Here is a 21,605-nt window from a genome sequence, read left to right on the forward strand (position 1 = left end):
TGAGATTACTGGGCCTGTCCTTGCTGGTGGTGGCTGTCTGGGAAGAATCGGCCATGGGGGAAATTTCAGTGTGACCCTGCCTGAGACAAGCAGCAGCTTCCCACCTGGCCTCAGTGCCTCCTCCTTGGGTGGGAGTCACTTTCCAGCACTCTTGGTACTCTGTAGTGATTGGTTTCCTTGTCAATCTCCCAGATCCTGTGTCTCCAGGAAGTCCAAGAAGATCATTACTGGGAGCAGCTGGAGCCTTCTCTGCGAATGATGGGTAATGCAGCTCCCTGGCATGCTCACCAGTCTTGCTTCCTCTGGCCCTGTCTGCTCTCTCCGGAAGGCACCAGCTTTTTCTTTTGCCTCAGTAAATCCTCAGTCTCACCTGTGCACTAGCTCCTCTGTATGGGTGAGAGAAAGAATGAGTTCTGCAGTTTTAAGGCAGTTCTGACATTGAGTGCCATTTAATCCTTGAAGTAACTAACCCACCTTGTGGGGCTGAGTTACTGTTATCCCCATTTTTATAGTGAGGAGACTGAGGTTCTGAAAATGTGTGTGACTTGCTCAAGGTCACCCATGCTACAAAGGTAGTAGGTTGTGGAGCTAGGACTCTAATTTGTCTGACTCTAGAATCCATGTTTTTTCTATCCAGTGACACTGCTTCATGCCCTTCTGTCCTCCTTCCCCTTTAGCCACTCCGTCATCTGGTTATAACTGTAAGGGAACCTCTGCAGAGTCAACGAGTTGGCAAGGACAGGAACCCCCTTATGGAGCAGCAGGACAGGAGCAGTGCCATAGGCACACACACCCCGGCTACTGCCACTGGTTGGAGGGATTCAGGCTTGGAGGTCCCTGACCCATGTTCTTGGCCGGGTGTTCCTTGCAGGTTTTACCTGTTTCTACAAGAGGAGGACCGGGTGTAAGACAGATGGCTGTGCTGTCTGCTACAAGCCCACGAGATTCCGTCTGCTCTGTGCCAGCCCCGTGGAGTACTTCCGGCCTGGCTTGGAGCTCCTCAATCGGGACAACGTGGGCTTAGTGTTGCTGCTGCAGCCACTAGTCCCAGAAGGCCTGGGGCAAGTCTCGGTGGCCCCCCTCTGTGTGGCAAATACCCACGTCTTATACAACCCACGCCGGGGTGATGTCAAGCTGGCCCAGATGGCCATTCTCTTGGCCGAAGTGGACAAAGTAGCCAGGTTGTCTGATGGCAGCCATTGCCCCATCATCTTGTGTGGGGACCTGAATTCTGTTCCTGATTCACCTCTCTACAACTTCATCAGGGACGGAGAGCTCCAGTACCATGGGATGCCAGCCTGGAAGGTGAAACGGGAGAGGCCACTGGAGAGTGAGGTGGGGGGATGGGAATGGCCAAGAGAGAGAGTCAGGTGTTGGCAACTTCTGTGGCAGTGACCTCAGCTACACCTTTTCTGGCTCCCACTGGCTTTTTCCTGTTCTGTTGAATAGTGTGTATGCAAGTCTGGAAGCTAGAAATTCCTGGGTGCCTTTGGCATCTGGGAATTCTTTTAGTTTTTATCATTAATTTTTAGTTCGTGAGTAATACAGAAGTGCATCCTTGCAAGAATTCAGACATTGTAAAATAAGACCAAGCCCCCTTTATCACCTACATTCCTTACCTTTTCCTTTAGAGTGAAGTAGTAATTGTTTGAAGTTTGGTGGTGGTGTTCCAGAATATTCTGTGTGCATTTACAGTGATATCTAAGTTCCTGTGATATTGTAATTATAATTTACACTTATTAGGCACTTACTGGGTTCCCGATGCTATTTTAAGCACTTTACTTAAATTAGCTCACTCAACTTTCACAATTTCTATCATCGTTTTCATTTTTTAAGTGAGGAAACTAAGGTGTAGAGAAGTTTGGCGGTTTACTGGCTCTAGGCCATGCAGGTAGCTAGTGGTGGAATCAGGATCCCAGAGTCTTTCCCCTCCAGTACTGTGCTGTGATTGCTTCTGAGAGCTCATATATGATCTACTGTCTGTGTGTTTGTAAACCCATTACTGTATGTTTCGTTCTGTAGCTTGTTCATTTTCGCTCAATGTATATATGGATCTATCTCATTCCTTTTAACTGCTGAATGTTGATAGCATACATATCTCGTAGTTTTATTCCATTTAGCACTGCTGATGGACATTTAGCTTGTAGTGATTTCTTTATATGTCACTTAATCTCCCTGTTCTTCTGTTTGGCCACTGCTGTCCATCTTATCACTTAACTTGTGGCAAGGCGCAGTGGCGAAAGGATACAGAAATGGCTGTGTTATTGTTGAGCACTCTGGGCTTTTATTTTAATAAGGTTACTCAAGTGCCAGCAATGTCCTGGTTCCCATGTGTGCAGAGAAAGGTCTTATCCTGCCAGAAAGCGCTATAATCAAGGAGCTCAGAGAATGGGAAAAAGAATTTACTAAGTGCCTACCATGTGATCAGCACCATTAGGCATAATGATTAAGAGCCAGCCAGTCCTAAGTTCCAGTCGCTGCTCTGCTACCTTGTGCAAGTTACTTAACTTCCTTAAGCCCCATGTGCCTCATCCATACACTAGGGATAAAATGGGACCCATTTCAGAAGGGGGTTTTTTGTTGTTATTTGGCAGATCAAATACAAGAATGCATGGTAAAGTATTTTCTGGTTCCTGCTTCAAAGGAAGCAGTCAGCCATCAGTTGTTATTATCAAGATTCTTAATTGTAGGTGATTATTATTATTATCCCATTTTATATTATTATCCCATTTTATAGTGGAGGATATTGAACCCTGGGGTTAAGTAACTTGCCCAAAGTTACACAGCTAGAAAGTGACCATTAAATCTTCGGTCTGTTTTACTTGAGAGGGCATATTGAAAATGTCTGTCCTTCAAGTGCAGATCGATTGTTTCTATCGCTGTGCTCTCCCTAAGACTCAGCTAGTGTCTTGCACATAGCTGGCATTAACATATTTGTTGTTGTTCGATGACATAAAGGGAGTTTTGCTACACAGGGTAGAGCTATGCAGATGACTGATGTTACCCGATGTTTCCCTGCTACATTCTGTCCGTTCCCAGGCTGCTCATTGGCTTTTACCAAGGATGGTGACGTAGATACGGTAAAATGCTTGGTGCATTTCCCATTTGGTTTGACCCTATGGTTTCCTCATGATGGACTTAAGATGCTAGACCTTGATCCAGAAGATCCAAAGATCGAGATAAAACTTTTTCCCACTGCAAATTAAAGCCCCTGAAAGTTGATACACCCTGTGGAGACTCATGTAGATTTTTCTGAGGTGAAATTCAGGGGACCATATGTTCATACAGTTCTATTCCTTTGACTCACGTACCTTATCTTCTTAGAGCTCCTTTCTGCTTCATGGACATTTCAGTGCTTCTGGTTTTTTAAAAATAAGTTTTAATTAGCATCTTATTTTTAGCAACTTCCCTGAAACTGACGTGTTTTGCTTATATTATGTATATAGTGTGTGAGTGTGTGTGTATCTGCATGTCCCAAATCATGGACTATTTTCTTTTTCCATCTTGGTATCATCATTCCCACCTGCTCTTTCCTTCTAGGTGTCTGGACAGGAAGACTTTTCCCATCAGCTTTACCAGAGGAAGCTGCAGGCTCCACTCTGGCCCAGCTCCCTGGGCGTCACTGACCGCTGTCAGTATTTCTCCTCCTGTCACCCCAAGAGAGCAGGTGAGCCTGTGCCACATTCTTGGTTGGCTGTGCCTCTGTGCCCATTTTGGGAGAAAGCTGGTATTTCAGTGACAAGAGAAAATGTAATTCCCTCAATTCTCTTAGCAAGTTCCTTTGTTTTTCCCACCGCCCTCCTCATGACCTCCCAGTGAAATGAACAACTTTAAATCCTATCTGTTGGAAAATCAGCTGGTCCTCGGAGCCAGGCTTCCTCTATGTCCCTATACTGGAAGCTTCTTGGTATTAAGGCTGCTTCAGCATGTGGCTTCTCTTCCTTTCTCTCACTGTGTGGCTTTTCCTGGTTTGCAGAGAGACTGAAGTATAGCCGAGACTTTCTGCTGCAATTTCGTTTCTGTGACATTGCCTGTCAGCGACCAGTCGGACTGGTTCTTATGGAAGGAGTGACAGATACTAAGCCAGGTAATGGACACTAAGCTTATTTTCTCGGCCTTCTTTCCTCCTTCCCCCTGATATTTGCCAGTTACGTGGTTTCTTAGTCTTTTTGTAGGTATAATTCTCAAGGTCAGCTTCTGGTAATCATGCTTAGAAGGAAGGTCAGTGGAGTTCTGCACCCATACGCAGGCCTAGACGTGTGGCATAGTGAGAACATGGACCAGGAGTCAGGAGACTTGAGCTCCAGTCATGTCTGAGACCTTGAATGAGCCATGGAGCCTTTTTAGGCTTAAGTAGCTAGTGGCCAATGTGTGTACAGCAGATAGGGGAGATGCACATGAGAGGGTTTGAGAGTTGTAAGGTGACAGTGGTCCTGCTGCTGATAAAAAGTTACTCCTACTGAGAACTCCCAGATTGAACATGGCAGAGTATGCTTGACATTTTCCCCTTCTTGTCTCTGAAACCATTCCAGAGCAACAAGGATTGGAAAAAAGCAATGCAAACTCCATCTTTGAGAAAACTAGGAGACTTGAATGTATCTGAAACTGTGGATCATGGCGTAGGTAGAATGGCTGCAGGAAGCACTGGAGGATGTGCAGGTGTGCTGGCGGAAGTATGGAAGGATGTATCTGGGGGCTGTGTTGATCTCAACAAAGACCCAGCGCAGCACATTTCTCCAAAGTGCGGAGTGTACCTTGAGGCACAAAATTTAAAAATTCCTTATTTCATCAGCAAGAATAGTATGCACAGGTTGTGATAGGAGATTCTCTGAACCTGCTTTGGTCTTAATAGGCACTGGAGAAAAGCCTGATAAGGAATCAAGCCCTATTTGCATTAAGTAGTCTGAGTGGCAGGAGGGGCGATGAGATACTTACAGAGCTGCATATCGCTTTTGGCTGGGGAGAAGTAAAGATTAAAAGGACTCATATACAACCCTGTGTCATCAGGAATATTCCTGTTACTTGGAATGCATACCCAGCTCTTCCCTCAGAGAAGCTGTGCAGATAGCTGGTACAGAAAAATCTCAACTAATTCAAAGCCAGGGTGCTTAAAAGGAACCAGCACGAGAGCTGTGCTAGAATATTGCAAGAAAGAAAGCAGAAGGAACAGGAAAAACAAGACAGATAAAGAACGCTTACCTCAAAGATAAAAATTGTTGTCATGTAGCATATGAAAGATTATGATTATTTTCCCATGAATAAAAAAGTGAAGCAATTGCCTTTTTAAAATAAGAGTACAAAAATAATTGCCTTTATAAAATAAGTTCAGACATTGCAGGACATCAGAAGTTGAAATGGAAGCTGCAGAGCCAGGAAAAAATTAAAAGTTTAAAAATCACATAAAATGAAGACAAAATTGGTACAGCATAAGAAGGAATGGGAATAGAGACTGCTGAAGACGGACCAAGAGACAGAAGCCATGAAAGAAAAAGCAAGATAAAAAGGACGTAAAAGATAACAGGGATTAGAAATGATAGTAGTGGAAGATCAGGAGACTCTTAACATACACAAAGTTGGAGTTCACAGAGAAGAAAACCAATATAATGGCACAAAAGAAATGCGTAAAGGTATGATTCAAGGAAAAATTTTCCCTAAGTTAAAAGATTTGAGTCTTCAAATTGAGATAAAGTACCATGTTTCAGTAGTAAATGACATAGGAGAATCAACAATAAGATATCTTACTGAAGTTACTAGAAGCCAGAGACAAAAGAATCCTTTGGGCAGTTGAACCAAAAAGATTGGGCTGCTCTTAAGGGTAAAAATAACCAGGTTGGCTTCAGACTTCTTAACATTATCATTCAACTCTAGAAGACAAGAGGACAAGGCTTCACGGAAGGAAGGTATGATTCAAGATTTCATACTCAACCAAAAGCTCTTGTTGACCAAACTGTGAGAACAACCTAAAATAACCAAGCCATGACTGTATTAGAAGGCCTGATGATAAGCAATTAATTTATTTTTTCTTGTAGGAATTTAGTTTGAATTGGCATTTTGCACAAAGCAAACATTTCAGTGGCTTTATTATTATTTTTTTATTGTGAAGTTAAATCTGTTATGTAGCTCTAGCAATAGCGATTATGGTAATGACCCCCATGTGTGAAGCAGCTACCATGCTCCAGGAACTGAGAGAGCTGCTGGTATTAAGTGGACTCAGGCAGGGAAGCAGTGACTTAGTGCTTTAGAATTACAAAATCCTAAAGTTAAGACAGTAGTAGGACCCCACATTTCATGTTAAGAAGAATACATTATTAAAAACCAAACCAAAACAGTATTGTACTTGAAACATAAAACAAGCATTTCAATTTAATACAAAATGAAAACTTTAAAACATATACTGATGATCACTTTGTAAGTAGAATCATTATGTAGGGGGAAAATATCCAATTCACTAGCAGTGCAAAATAATTAGCAGTATTTTCAAAATTGAGATTAAATTTGGGTAAACACTGATCCACCATAAGTGTACTTACCATCTATCACTGTACAAAATTATTACAGTATTACTCTGTTCCCTGTGTTGCATTTTTCATACCTATGATTTACTTACTTTATAACTGGAATTTTGTACCTCTTAATCAACTTCACCTATTTTGCCTCTCCTTTACCTCCTCTCCTCCATCAACCACTGATTTGTTCTCTGTATTTATGAGTCTGTTTCTATTTTGTTCTTTGTTTTGATTTTTAGATTTCACATGCAAATGAAATCATATGGTATTTGTCTTTCTTGTAAGTTATTTCACTCATAGTGCCCTCTAGGTCCACCTATGTTGTCACAAATGGCAAGATTTCATTCTTTTTTATGGCTGAGTAATATTCCGTGTGTGTGTGTGTGTGTGTGTGTGTGTGTGTGTACGTACATTCTATGTTCTTCATCCATTCATCTGTTGATGGACCCTAGGGCTGCTTCCATATCTGTGCTAATGTAAATGAGGCTCCAGTAAACATTGGGGTGCTTGTATCTTTCTGAAATTGTGTTTTTATTTTCTTTGGGTAATTATCCAGAAGTGGAATTACTAGGTCATATGGTATTTCTATTTTTAATTTTTTGAGGACCTTTCATACTGTTTTCCACAGTTACTGGTTTATATTCCCACCATGAATAGAAAGTCTTAAGTGTAATAAGGAGATCATAATATGTGGTCTCTTATCTAGAAGATGTGTTAGCAAATAATATTTCCAGTCTAATACTAGAGTCATGCAACCCAACATTGCACAGTGCACAAAGGTTCCCTTTTCTCCACATTGTTTTTAACACTTGTTCTTGTCTTTTTGATACTAGCCATTCTGACTACATTCTGATATGAAGTGATATCTCATTGTGGCTTTGATTTTTGTTTCCCTGATGATTAGTGATATTGAGCATCTTTCCATGTTTTTGTTGGCCATCTGTATGTCTTCTTTGGAAAAGTGTTTATCTCATGAATGTCTTTTAAAGACTCCAGATGTAAAAATGTGCCACCATTTTTAGAACATGAGTAGAAAGACTTAAGTGCAATAAGACCATATGTGATCTTTCTTTCTAGAAGATGTATTTAGATGTGGTAACAAATAATATTTCCAGTCTAATACTAGAGTCATGCAGCCTACCAGTGCACATCAGAACTTTCCAACTTGACCGTGACACTGATTTAACAGGCAGCATGTGATATGTGTGCAAAAGGAGCTGCAGTGCTAGGTCATGATGGCTGATATTGCATTGAGCAGAGAACTCTGCATTGCCCGGGTTGTGCAATAAAAAGATCGTGATTCTCACTCTCCCCAACTCCCTTTGTGGGGGAATATTTCGTAAGAACAGAATCCAAATTTTAAGTCCCCTTCTTAAAAATATTTTCAATTACTAATGATTTCTTCTTTCCAGTATCGTCTTAAAGATCCTGAAAGAGGGTTACTGATTTTCTTTCTAATGACCACTTGCCTGTTTCCATCAACTCTGGACCTTCAGGTGTTTTAACAAATAACCAAAAAACCATGTGCCCAATAAAGTACATTATAGAAAAACCGATGGCTAATAGACGATTTTTGTAACCACTATTTACAAACTGACCAGATGGCCACAGACCAAAAGCTGTCTGATCCGTTGTCTAACCAGGAAAGTTCTGAATCAAGCTTCTCCACTGGCCTGTGCCAGAATACAATTTATCCTCTTCCCAAGTACTTGCAGAAGAGCTTGCTTGTTTGACCGCAGCTCTGGTAGAGGCAGCTATGGCCCATGTGCTCATCTGGTCTGGTGGGGCATGTGTGTGACTGCTAGAACAGTGCTGTTTGTACACAGTGCGGCTTGGACAGAACCGCATGTTGAGGGAAACCGCGTGTTTAGTATCCTGCTGCTCACTGAGATTTTTCTTGTGTATCATAATGTAAAAAACACAACTCAAAACGAAGATATTAGCATTATAAATATTTAAGCTTCCAATAACATTACATCAACAACCATCAAGTGAAAGTGCAGGCATAACAACGAACAGTATTCAGAAAGTAACTAACAGTAAAGGGTTTTAATTCTTCTGTCTTAGCCTACAACAGATCAAGTAGAAAAAAGATCACTAAGAATATGGAAGACTGTAATAATGTGTATATGGTAAATCTGATTGATGCATATCAAACTCTGAATACTGAAAGCAGAGGAAAGACATATTTTTAAGTATTCATAGGAAATTCTTAAGAATTAGACCACCAAAAAAAAAAAAAACTCCATAAATCTCAAACAATAGAAGTTATACAGCCTTTCTTTGATTACACATGCAGTAAAAATAGAAATTAGAAACAAAAAAGAAAACATTATCATCTAGTTAGCTAGAAAACTTCAAACAACTTTTGAGTCAAAGGTGAAATTTAAGCTAAAATTGCAGAATATCTAGAAAATAATAATAATGAAAGTACCATGTATTTGTGGGATGTAATTAAAACTGTTCAGCGAAAAGTTTAGTGGAATATTTAGAATCACAGAATTACATGAATAGATAAGGTAAAAGTAAGTAAATTACTGGGCAAAAAAACAGCTGTCAATTAGTTAGACCCTTTATCTAAGCTATTTTGAAGGGCAGGGAAGGAACAAGGGAATGTATCCAGATGCAGAATAATTAATAGGATTATAAGGGGGTTCTTTTCCCACCTGAGTGAAATTGAGATGGCATATATTAATTTTAGAAAATGTATTTTAGTAAAGTTGGTTACAGAGGAGAGACATAATCCAAGTAGGGAAGAAATACATAAAGTTCTCAGCTATGTAGTCCTACAAAAACACCAGACTCAGACTGTTTGGAGAATGTCATCAAACCTTCAAAGAACTTGTAATTTCATTACTACTTAAATTATTACAGTGCACAGAAGAAGAAAGGAGCTGATTATTTTTATGCAACAAGTATTTTGACCCTGATACCTGACAACAGTTATACAGAAAAAACTATCAACACTAAAATTCTCCACTTATGAATACCGATGCAAAAAAATTTAAATAGAAGATCAGGAAGCAATCTAGCAGCACATTGAAAGAGCAGTAAATCATGACCAAATGGAGTATATCAGAAATACAAAGATTGTTTAATATTGGGAATTCTACTCATGTAACTTAACATACTAATATATATGAAATCTATTAAGATATACAAAGTGCATCCTATAGATGTCCAAGAGACTGTTATAAAATCAACATCTATTCTAGATTCTTTTTAAAAGACCCCCCTACCCTTAAATTAAGGAAAAACTAGATACAGGCATACCATGTTTTATTGTGGTTCACTTTATTGTGCTTTGCAGACATTATATTTTTTACAAATTGAAGGTTTGTGGCAACCTTACAGTGAGCAAGTCTATTAGCGCAATTTTTCCAACACCGTTTGTTCACTTTGTATCTGTCACATTTTGATTATTCTTGTGATATTTCCTACTCTTTCATTATTATTATATCTGTTATGGTGATTGGTGATCTTTGATATTATTATAAGAATTGTTTTGGAGTGTCATGAGCCACACCCATGTAAGACGGCAAACTTAATCATCAAATGTTTCGTGTGTTCTGATGGCTCCACCGACCAGCCATTCCCCTGCCTTTCTCTCACCCTCTTCTTAGGCCTCCCTGTTCCCTGAGACAAAACAATATTGAAGTTAGGCCAATTAGTAACCCTACAATGGCCTCTAAGCGTTCAAGTGAAAGGAAGAGTCGCATCTCTCCCACTAAATCAAAAGCTAGAAATGATTAAGCTTAGTGAGACAGGCAATAGCTAGGCTTCCTGTCCTAAACAGTGAGCCAAGCTGTGAATGCAAAGAAAAAGTTCTTGAAAGAAATGAAAAGTGCTACTCCGGTGATCACATGAATGATAAGAAAGCAAAGCAGCCTTACTGCTGATATGGAGAAAGTTTGGTAGTCTGGCTGGAAGATCAGTTTAGCCACACTTCCTTAAGCCAAAGCCTAGTCCAGAGCAAGGCCCTAACTCTCTTCAATTCTGGGAAGCCTTAGAGGTGAGGGAAGTGCAGAAGAAAAGCCTGAAGTTTGAGGGGTTGGTTCATAGTGTTTAGGGAAAGAGGCCATCTCCATAACGTCAAAGTCCAAGGTGAAGCAGCAAGTTATCCAGAAGATCCAGTGAAAATAATGAATGAAGGTGGCTACACTTAATGGATTTTCAGTGTAGACAGAACAGCCATCTTTTGAAGGAACATGCTGTCTGGGACTTTCATAGCTAGAGAGGAGAAATCAATGCCTGGCTTCAAAGCTTCAAAGGATAGGCTGACTCTCTTGTTAGGGGCTAACACAGCTGGTGACTTTAAGTTGAAGCCAGTGCTCATTCACCATTCCAAAAATCCTAGGGCCCTTCAGAATTATGCTAAAGCTATGAGCTGCCTATACTCTCTCAGTGGAGCAGCAAAGCCTGGCTGAGGGCACATCTGTTTACAACATGATATACTAAATATTTTAAGCCCACTGTTGAAACCTACTGCCCAGAAAAAAAGATTCCTTTCAAAATATTATTGGCAGTGCACCTGGTCACCCAAGACTCTGATATACATGTTCAAGAAGGTTAACATTGTCTGCATGCCTGTTAACATAGTATGCATTGTGAAGCCCGTGGATCAAGGAAGGATTTTGACTTTCAAGTTTTATTATTGAAGAAATACATTTTGTAAGGCTATAGCTTCTGCAGATAGTTGTTCCTCTGATGGATCTGGGCAGAGTGAATTGAAACCTTCTGGAAAGGCTTCCTTACGCAGAGTGAATTGAAACCTTCTGGAAAGGCTTCCTTACTCCAGATGCATCTAAGAACATCTGTGACTCCTGAGAAGATGCCAACATTAATTAACAAGAGTTTGGAAGAAGTTGATTCCAGCTGTCAGGGGTGACTGTGAGGGGTTCGTGACTTCGGTGGAGGATGTAACAGAGATGTGGGGGAAACAGGAAGATAACTAGAAGAGCCATGGAGCCTGGAGATGGGACTGAATTGCTGCAATCTTAGAATAAAACTCGAACTTATGGGGAGTTGCTTTTTTTTTTTTAAGATTTTATTTATTTATTAGAGAGAGAGCATGAGTGGGGAGTTGGGGGAGAGGGACAAGCCAACTCCCCACTGAGTGGGGATTCCCAGGACCCAGAGATCATGACCTGAGCTGAAACCAAAAGTCAAAGCTCAACCGAGCCACATCGGTGCCCCCAAAGGATTTAGAGTATTATATAATCTTAGTTGATAAGGCAGGATCTGGGTATGAGAGGATTGACGCCAATGTTGAAAGAAGTTCTCTGGGAAGAATGCTATCACATGCTACAGAGAAACCATTTATGACCACCACCCTCATTAGTCAGCAGCCATCCATACTGAGGCAAGACCCTCCACCAGCAAAAAGACTACAACTTGCTGAAAGTTCGGGTGATGGTTAGCATTTTTTAGCAAATATTTTTACATTAAGGTATGTACATTTTTTTTTTTTAGACACAATGCTACTACACTCTTAGAAGACTATATTATGGTATAAATATAACTTTTGTATGCACTGGGAAAGCCCCAAAATTCAGTTGACTGGCTTTATTGGGATATTTACTTTCCCGCCATGGTCTGTAATGGAACCCACCTAATCTTTGAGAATGATCTTGGTCTGTCAGAGTGCATGTTGGCAACAATGTGCCATGGATGTGAGGGGCAGGAGGAGGAGAGCGAAGCCACTGCAGGCCTGCAAATTAAAAACCGAAACCAAACCACAGCACTTACTCAGCTCCACGCATCAGCATCTGGCTTAAAGAAGACACTGTAGTAACATTCCTGTCAAAGTCAGGAATAGGACAAGGATGGCCACTCTTGTTTTTCAGCTGTATTCAAAGATGCCAGCCAATGGACAGAAACAGAAATGTGGGTGGGTAAACAGAAGTAACGAAATGGAGGGGAGGGGCTAATTACTTGCTCATGTTTTTAGGTAACTGGTAATCCAAGAGAATCAACTAACAGCTATTATAGGCATTGAGATAATTCTGGAAAGTAGCTGGTATAATATGAATATATAGAAAAACAATAGTTTTGTGTATAAAAATAAGGATATACTTGTTAAGAGATAATAATGAAAAAAAAAAAGACCCTATTTATAATGCCAACAAAAAAGAAAAAAATCAAAAGGGAAAATGTAAAGTATATGAAGGAATATTCTGTTTAATCTGAATTATTAAATTATTTGGCATGAAATTGTCCATAACGTTCCTTTACCCTTTAAAAAAAAAAAAGCTTTATTGTGATGAAATTCATATATCATAAAATATACCCATTTGAAATGTGCAAGCCATTGGCTTTTATTCTATTCAGAATTGAGTATACATCACCACAATCTAATTGTAGAACATTTTCATCCCTCCTGAAAGGAACCCAGTATCTATTAGCCGTCATTGTCCAGTCACCCCTCCCCTTGTGAAACATTAATTGAATATGGCCTTGCAGGTTTCTGAACACTCAGTTCTATTTCATTCACTTTATGTCCATCCTTATGCCAGTACCACAGTGTCTTATTTTAGCTTTGTATAAGTTTGAAATAGAGAAGTTACATCCTATGACTTGGTGGGGTTTCAAGATTATTTTGTTTATTCTGAGTCCCTTTCATTTCTATATGAATTTCAGAATCATCATGTCAGTTTCTGCAAAGAAGCTAGTTGGGGGATTTTTTATAGGGATCTAGAAATCTGTAGATCAGTTTGGGAGGTATTGCCATTTTATTATTATTTTTTAAAAATATTTATTTGACAGAGAGAGATCACAAGTAGGCAGAGAGGCAGGTAGAGAGAGAGGGGGAAACAGGCTCTCCGCTGAGCAGAGATCCCGATCCGGGACTCAATCCCAGGACCCTGAGATCATGACCTGAGCCGAAGGCAGAGGATTAACCCACTGAGCCACCCAGGCGCCCCGGTATTGCCATTTTAGTAACACTATCTTATGATCAATATATATCAGTGTTTTTTTTCATTTATTTAGATCTTTAATTTCTTTCCATGTTTTGTAGTCTTCAGTGTGTAAGCCTTAGGCTTTTGTGAAATTTATTACTATTTTATTCATTTTGATATTGTGTTTTCTTAATTTCATTTTTAGATTTTTACTGCTAGTGTATAGAAATGCAGTTTTTGTATATTAATCTTCTATGTTGCAGTCTTGAGAACTCATTTATTCTAATAGTTTTTTAGTGGATTTCTTATATAAGTGGTTTCTGTATAAGAGATCATGTCATCTTGCATACAGGAAGAGCATTACTTCTTCCCTTCTAATCTGGATGCCTTTTATTTCTTTTTCTTCCATGATTGCCCTGGCTAGGCCTCTCTAAAGTTGAGTGGTGAGAGTGGACATCCTTGTTTTGTTCCTGATCTTAGGGGTAGAGCTTTTAAGTGTGTTGTAAATTAAGTGTGATGTGAGCCCTGGGGTTTTTGTGGATTCTCTTTATCTGGTTGGAGAAGTTTTCTTCTTCTTCTTCTTTTCAAAGATTTTATTTATTCATTTGACAGAGAGAGACAGCAAGAGAGGGAACACAAGCAGGAGGAGTGGGAGAGTGAGAAGCAGGCTTCCTGCTGAGCAAGGAGCCTGATGGTAGGGCTCAATCCAGGATCCTGGGATCTTGACCTGAGCCAAAGGCAGATGCCTAATGACTGAGCCACCCAAGCACCCCAAGAAGTTCTCTTCTGTGTTTAGTTTTTAATGTTGCTTTTCCCCCCATAAAGCAGTGTTGAATTTTGTCAAATGGTTTTTCTGTGTGTGTTCAGACGATCATGTGGTTTTTATCCATTAGTAATCTAGTAATATACTATATTACATTAATTGATTTTTCAGATGCTAAACCAGCCTTACATACCTAGGATAAATTGTACATGGTCATAGTATATAATCATTTTTTATTTTGCTGGATTTGGTTTGCTGATACATTGTTTTGGTGTTCTGAGACTTAATTTTCAACATGGGGAAGGAGGGTGTTTATACTTGATTCAGTTCTGACACCATCTACCCAGAGATCGCACAGGTGAAATAAAGGCTCAGTCCTGTAAGACTTGCCCCACTTCCCAACTTCAGACACCAATCACAAGCCCACCCTGTGCTTCCAGCAACCTCCCGCTTGGACTTTAGATTCCAGTCACAAGTCCAGGTTATTAACTGTACTTTCTGACCAACTGGCTGTTAAAAATCAGAGGTTCCCATGAGTCTTTCCTTCCTTGGGTTTAATTAAGTTGCTGTAACAGCTCACAAAACTGAGAGAAACATTTTACTCATTAGATTACCTGTTTATTATAAAAGGATAAAACTTAGGAACAAGCCAGATGGAAGAGATGCATAGGACAATGTATTTGGGAAGTTTCCATGCTCTCTGTAGGCCCCATTCTCCCCAAATCTCCATGTAGTTACCAGTCCAGAAGTTCTCTGAAGGCTTTGCTACATAGGCAGTGTTGATTAAATCATTGGCTATTGGTGAGTCAAGCTCCAGCCCACTTCCTTCCCAGGAAGTTTAGGGAACTGGGACAGAAATTTCCAACCCTCTAATAGCAGGTTGGTTCTTCTGGTAACCAGCCCTCATCTTTAGGTGATTTCCAAAAGTCACCTCATAATATAACAAAAGACACCTTTATCACTCTGATCTCTTGAGAAATTCTAAGGGTTTTGGGAGCTATGAGTCAGGAGCTGTGGACAAGACCAAATATATATTTATTTCTTATAAACTATGTCATAGTCATTGAAGAATTTTGCATGGACATTCACAGGGGATATTCTATAGTGTTCTTTGTGATGTTTTTGTCTAATTTTGATTAACACCTCACAGCATGAGTTGAGAAGTGTCCCATCTTAATTTTTAGAAGTGTTTATGAAGTATCTGTATTACTACTTCTTTAAATGTTTGGCAGAATTAACCAATAAAGCCATCTAGTCCTGGGCTTTTCTCTGTGGGAACTTTTTAAATTATTAATTTAATTTCTTTACTTGCTTAAAGTATTCAGATTGTCTATTTTTTCTCAAATCAGTTTTCATAGTTTGTGTCTTTTTATTTTATTTTTTTAATTTTATTTATTTATTTGACAGAGAGAGAGAGATCACAAGTAGCCAGAGAGGCTGGCAGAGGGTGGGGGGGAAGGAGGCTTCTCACTGAGCAGAGAGCCCGATGTGGGGCTCCATCCCAGGACCCTGGGATCATGACCTGAGCCAAAGGCAGAGGGTTTAACCTGCTGAGCCACCCAGGCACCCCTGTATCTTTTTAGAAATTTGTTCATTTCATCTAAGTTATCAAATTTGTTGGTATATAGTTGTTTATATTATTCTCATAATTTAAAAATTTCTGTAGGGTTGCTAGTGGTGGCCCTTCTTCCATTCTTAGTTTTAGTAACTTAGTAACTTGGGCCTTCTTTTTTTTTTTTTTGGTCAGTCTAGCAAGGGTTTGTCAGTTTTGTTGATCCTTTTTACCCTGTTGTCTTAGTTGGTTTGGGCTATTATAACAAAATATCACAGCCTAGATGGTTTATAAACAACAGAAATTTATTTCTCACAGTTCTGGAGCTGGAAGTCTAAGATCAGAGTGCCAGAATGGTCCAATTCTGGTGAGGGCCCTCTTCTGAGTTGTTGAGTGCTAATTTCTTGTGTCCTCATAGGGCAGAAAGAGGGTGAGGGAGCTCTCTGAGATCCAAGCCTCTTGTAAGGGCATTAATCCTATGCCCAAAGGCTCCACCCTCATGACCTAATTACCTCCCAAAGGCCCACCTTTCACTGGGCCCACCATTTCACTGGGGGGTGGGATTTCAGTGTACTTTGGGGAGACACAAACATTCAGTCCGTAACACTTATTAATGTCAGTGGGATCTGTAATAATATCCCCTCTTTCTTTCCTGATACTGTGTATCTTTTTTCTTTGTGTGTTTTTGTGTGTGTACTTATTTTTGTGTATTTAAGAATGTATACATACATATTACATTGTGTGCATACATATGTATGTATACTACACACATACATATATACATACACAGCAGATGGTATGTGATAGAAAATCTCTGAAGGAATATACCAGGGATTTGGTAACACTGGTTGCTTCTGGAAAGGGAAATTGAGTGACAGGAGTCCCGGAATGGGAGGGAGACTTTTCACTGATATTTTTCTCTACATTTTGATTTTTGTACCATGTGACTCTATTACCTAACAAAATAAATTTATTTCTAAAGAATAAATTTAAATAAACTATTTAAAAAGGTGCTGGGCCCTACTGGGTATTTACCCCAAAGATACAGATGTGGTGAAAAAAAGGGCCATCTGTACCCCAATGTTTATAGCAGCAATGGCCACGGTTGTCAAACTGTGGAAAGAACCAAGATGCCCTTCAACGGACGAATGGATAAGGAAGATGTGGTCCATATACACTATGGAGTATTATGCCTCCATGAGAAAGGATGAATACCCAACTTTTGTAGCAACATGGACGGGACTGGAGGAGATTATGCTGAGTGAAACAAGTCAAGCAGAGAGAGTCAATTATCATATGGCTTCATTTATTTGTGGAGCATAACAAATAGCATGGAGGACATGGGGAGTTAGAGAGGAGAAGGGAGTTGAGGGAAATTGGAAGGGGAGGTGAACCCTGAGAGACCATGGACTCTGAAAAACAATCTGAGGGTTTTGAAGGGGCCGGGGGTCGGTGGGTGGGAGGTTGGAGGAGCCAGGTGGTGGGTATTGGAGAGGGCACGGATTGCATGGAGCACTGGGTGTGGTGCAAAAACAATGAATACTGTTACTGTTAAGCTGAAAATAAATTTAAAAAATTTAAAAAAAAACTGCTTAGCAAGGAAGAAATGTCTGTGTTCAAGGTCTCTGTCTGCCTTCCTACAAAGTTGATCCATTGTTTTCTTTGTCCCATCACCTCTTCTCTTATCCTTTCCCCTTTTGGAGCAATCTGGAACAAGGATCTGAGAGGGGTCCCAGGGTGCAAGGTCCTGGCCCTGCTTCACTCTCTGGGAATAAAAAAATCTCTTCTCTCTGGTTTTCTACAGAGCGACCTGCTGACTGGGCCCCGTCTGTCCTTGAGGAAGACACTCTGGAGCCTGAGCCTGTCTTCCCCAGGTGATCTTCCTTCCGGTTCCCTGCAGCCTGCTTTCCAGCCCCCATCTGGGTGAATGAGAGAGATTCTCATTGGCTTTCCTCAGGCTGATTTGGGGGGCAATTTTGCTGAGGTCTCTCTTCTCCTAATACGTGCTAAGCTTTTGGAAGGGCTGGTGGGCAGAGGCCAGAGGTGACCCACCTAGGTTCTTGCAGATGAAGAACCCATGCACATTTCCTCAGGGGGTGAGGCTTCACAGAAGAACTTGCTGACCCCTGGACAGGGTACATTAGGTATACTTCACCAGGTAATGAGAGGAGAGTGGGATGGGGGTGGGGTGAGGAAGGTCAGGGGACTGTGTATAAATGTGTCTATTTCTAGGCTGATTTTAGCTAAGACCATCTGCCTCTTATTAGCATGGGAAGGAATTTGCTGAGATAGAGTTAGTTGGGATTGGCCCTTGAAAAAACTATAAAACCCATAGAGGAAGTGACTTTGAGAAAAGGTCAATAATGTTTGTTGACTGATCTCTTCCTCTTCATCCCTGCAGGACTGTAGGCACCATCCAGCACTGCCTTCACCTGACCTCAGTATATACTCATTTCCTGCCCCAGCATGGCCGCCCAGAGGTCACCACAATGCCCCTGGGTCTTGGAACGACAGTGGATTACATCTTCTTCTCAGCTGAGTCCTGCGAGAATGGGAACAGAACGGGTAAGCCTGGTGGATCCTGGGTTCATAGAAGCCACCTCAGAAGTCCCTGGGAACAGCTGATGGTGAAGGTCAGGCATTTGGTCACATGGCTTGGGCTGCTGGGACCAGACTCTCCGAAGAGCAGATTTCATATCTACCTGGCACCAGTCATCCTCATCGTAATTCCCTTATTAGGCCACTCGCCTGCCTTTATATCTTCGCAGCTTCAGAGAGAGGTGGGCAGAACCAGCCTTATCTCTATTTAGGAGGTAAAAATAGAGCACCAGGAAGTTAGTGGACTTTGAATGTGGCAGCCATTTGGTGAGGGACTTGGTTAGGTTAGAGACCCTGTTTCTTGTTTCTTCACCCTCTACCAGCAGTCACAGTGTGGCAGCCTACCGGCCTCATGGCTGGTTGGTTGTTTAAAGCATGTCTTTTAAAATGTTTGAATTGATTCCCTATGTTTAAAAAAATCAAATTTTATGTAGAAAACCTGGATTTCCAGCTTTTCTTGGAAAGTCCAAAGTTTTCATAGATGCTGGGCCTGGGCACCCATTCTTTGGTTGCCACAGTCTCCCGGAACCCACCCTGCTCCATTCAATGATACATCCCAGGGTATCTCAGAAAGGGAGGCCTCAGCCAGAGGCAGCTGGGAGAGGTAAGGGGTGGCGGGGCAGCCAAGGAGATGCAGCCTCCATAAAGCATAGCTCCCACAGGCCCCAGTCCCCCCATGCAGTGGCCCTGGCTGCTTTCTCACTCTCACTGGCTTCTGCTTTGTTGCCCCAGATCGCAGGCTGGATCAAGATGGGACTCTCAAGCTTCTGGGCCGTCTCTCCCTCCTCTCTGAAGAGATTCTCTGGGCTGCCAACGGCTTGCCCAACCCCTTCTGCTCTTCAGACCACCTCTGCCTGCTGGCCAGCTTTGGGATGGAAGTCACCGCCCCATGACGGGGTTCCCGGGGGAAGAGAGCTTCTCTTCCAGAAGAGCTCACTGGGTCAGAGACTGTGGAAATACCCCATACTTCTGGAAACTTGGATCCGAGAAACTTACATCCCCTCCCCTCCCCCCTTTTCCCCCATTTCCCTTTTCGCATGGTTAGATTTTCTCCAGGCCCGTCCGCGTTCTCTGCCTGTGGTCCCTGCCCTGCCCCAACCTCTTCCTAATCCTGTGCCACATACTCAGTGGCCCTGGGAGAGGCAGAAGGGGGGCTCCCCTTTCATTCCATGTATCCAGTGCTCCCCCTTAATTTTTAATTACCAGGGTTGCGGGAGCTATTGATCTCATTGGTTATTTGCTTTCAGGCCGTTTCTTGATGGTATCTTCTAACCCAGTCTTCTTTCCGCTTTCATGACCTCTGGGCCCAGCCCTCTTGCCAGACACACACATGTGAGGTGTGTAGCGTGCATGTGTCCTCTCAGTGGGGGACTGCTCTGTATGGCCATGCCTGCCTCCGACCAGCCCACTTTCCACACTGGGGCTGTCGACCTCTTCACAGGTCGAGAGCATGACCTGGTAGCTGTGTGTTGGCAGGCAGCGGCAGGGCCGTGGGCCCTCCTCCCCTCTTATCCTCTGTGTCTCATGAGGCGTTCGTCATGCCACCCGGGCCATACTCCTCATCTGGCCGCGGGGAATGAATGGGCCTCATAGCCTGTAACAGCAGCTTCAGGGATGCACTACCTGCCCCAGCAGCCTCTGAGCCTCCAACCCAGAGCTCCCACAGCCCTGGCATGCTTTCTCGAGGGCTCTTCCCTTTTTCCAGGCCGCTGTGAGAGATGTGCAAGTATGAAGCCCTGTGTGGGGTCAGTGGACTGAAATAGGGAGTTTGAGGTTTAAAAGGACAAGAAAGTACCTTCAGGAAACTCTTGTCTTACTGTATTCTGCCCCACGCAGAACTGGGGGGCTGGGAGGCCTGCTGGGGGTAAGAGCAGGCAGGCTGTGCGGCCACACTTCAGCTGGGACTCAAGACCTCAGGGACTTGTTCTCCTTCCTCTGCACTCCTCAGAAGCTCTACAGTTCCTTTCCTCCCACCACTTTTTACCTCGCTGCTTCCCCTATTCCTGTCCATTTTCTCCTAAAACAGTCTGATGTGTGGCTCAGGCCAGACCCTCTCTGCAGAAGGTAGCCTTGGGCAAAACCTGTCCAAGCATTCGAGGTGGCAGTGCTGGGTTAGTTCTGGCCGGCAAGGCCTCAGCTGCTCATTGCCAGTGCTTTTCCTCCTAGTACAGGGCCACCCTGGCCTATTTGGGGTGCCCTTTGCCCACATGTATCACCTGCATGCCTTAATCTTTCATAGCTGGGGTGTGGCCTGGGTCTTCTGGGCCAGCAGCTCCTCATACCTCCCCCAACTCAGAGTAGCTGCTGGTCCTTGTAGATTAGCCTTGCTGTTGCCCCGCTCGGCCTCCGGAATGGGACTGAAGGGTATGGCAGAGAGGCTGGAATTAGGGACAGTTAGCCAGAGGTTCTCTCCCCCTTTTTTAAAAAGCCAAAGACCCAGCCTGAATTCTGCTGCTGTGTTCATGGTTATAAGCTTTCCATGCCCAGATACTGGGGAATTTATATGTGCGTGTATATGTTTGAACACTGTATCCTGGGTGCTGGGCATGTGCCTGTCTGAGCCCCAGGCCCACCTGTCCACACCCCGCCCATCGCTCATTCTGTTCGTCTCTCCCCGGGCACCTCCTGAGATAGTCTTAAGTCTGTGTCCTATTGGTTTTCAGGACTGTGGCCCATCACTGTTCTCTTCTGCCAGGAAATGCAGTTTAAGACGGCTCAAGATGGCGGAGGGCAGGAGTTTTATAGGTGATCTTTTTCTTGTTTTCTTATTTGTTTCTGTTTTGGAAATGAAATGGGAGTTTTAAGTGGTCATTTAAGCTCTCTTTTCCGAATAAAGGTTTACCATTTCCCCCCTATTGTTGATCATTTTGTTAGGATCCTGAAGGGCAAGGGGGAGAGAAGGCCTGGAGAGTGAGGTGGGCGAGAGGAAGAGACCAGTCCTGGGCGGACCCGTCAGGTCCTAAAGCTTTGCCTGAGAAAGGTGTAATCGCCCTGTGATAACTGGCACCTATCCCTGCTGCGCTGAGGCCTGCGAGGAACAGGGGCTGAAGAAGCCGCCTTCCTTGCCTTTTGTTGGGGTCCAGCTCTCTTCTCCCTCCTCACCACGCTAGAGAACAGCTCTTTCAGCTGCTTTCATTCCCATTCCGTCGGCCCCCATACCTTCCCCTGGTCCACATGCATTTCAGGAGGGTCTGTACGGAACGTGGGGTGAGCAGCGCTTTCCTGCTCAAAGCCACGACAGCCGCGTGAGGCACGACATGTGCCTGCCGGTTGCCTCTTGTTCAATG

At 42.6% G+C, this 21,605-nt stretch overlaps 1 protein-coding gene across 5 annotated transcripts in view; it reads left to right on the forward strand.

Annotated features, from left to right (window-relative positions):
* The window catches only part of ANGEL1 (angel homolog 1), a 26,599-nt gene extending 5,433 nt beyond the window's left edge, over positions 1-21,166 (forward strand). For 2 of the 5 annotated variants that reach the window (XM_059373661.1, XM_059373665.1), the window contains 7 exons: positions 193-262; positions 872-1,305; positions 3,541-3,667; positions 3,977-4,087; positions 17,525-17,594; positions 18,122-18,285; positions 19,051-21,166. In XM_059373661.1, the coding sequence (XP_059229644.1) occupies positions 193-262; positions 872-1,305; positions 3,541-3,667; positions 3,977-4,087; positions 17,525-17,594; positions 18,122-18,285; positions 19,051-19,211 (1,137 nt within the window). In that variant the 3' untranslated portion in view covers positions 19,212-21,166. The remainder of the gene's footprint in view (positions 1-192; positions 263-871; positions 1,306-3,540; positions 3,668-3,976; positions 4,088-17,524; positions 17,595-18,121; positions 18,286-19,050) is intronic. The other 3 variants (XR_009399189.1, XM_059373662.1, XM_059373663.1) reach the window with 3 other exon arrangements.
* Positions 21,167-21,605: the final 439 nt, after the last annotated feature.

Source organism: Mustela nigripes, chromosome 13 (assembly GCF_022355385.1).
Source record: "Mustela nigripes isolate SB6536 chromosome 13, MUSNIG.SB6536, whole genome shotgun sequence".
Lineage (NCBI taxonomy): Eukaryota > Metazoa > Chordata > Mammalia > Carnivora > Mustelidae > Mustela > Mustela nigripes.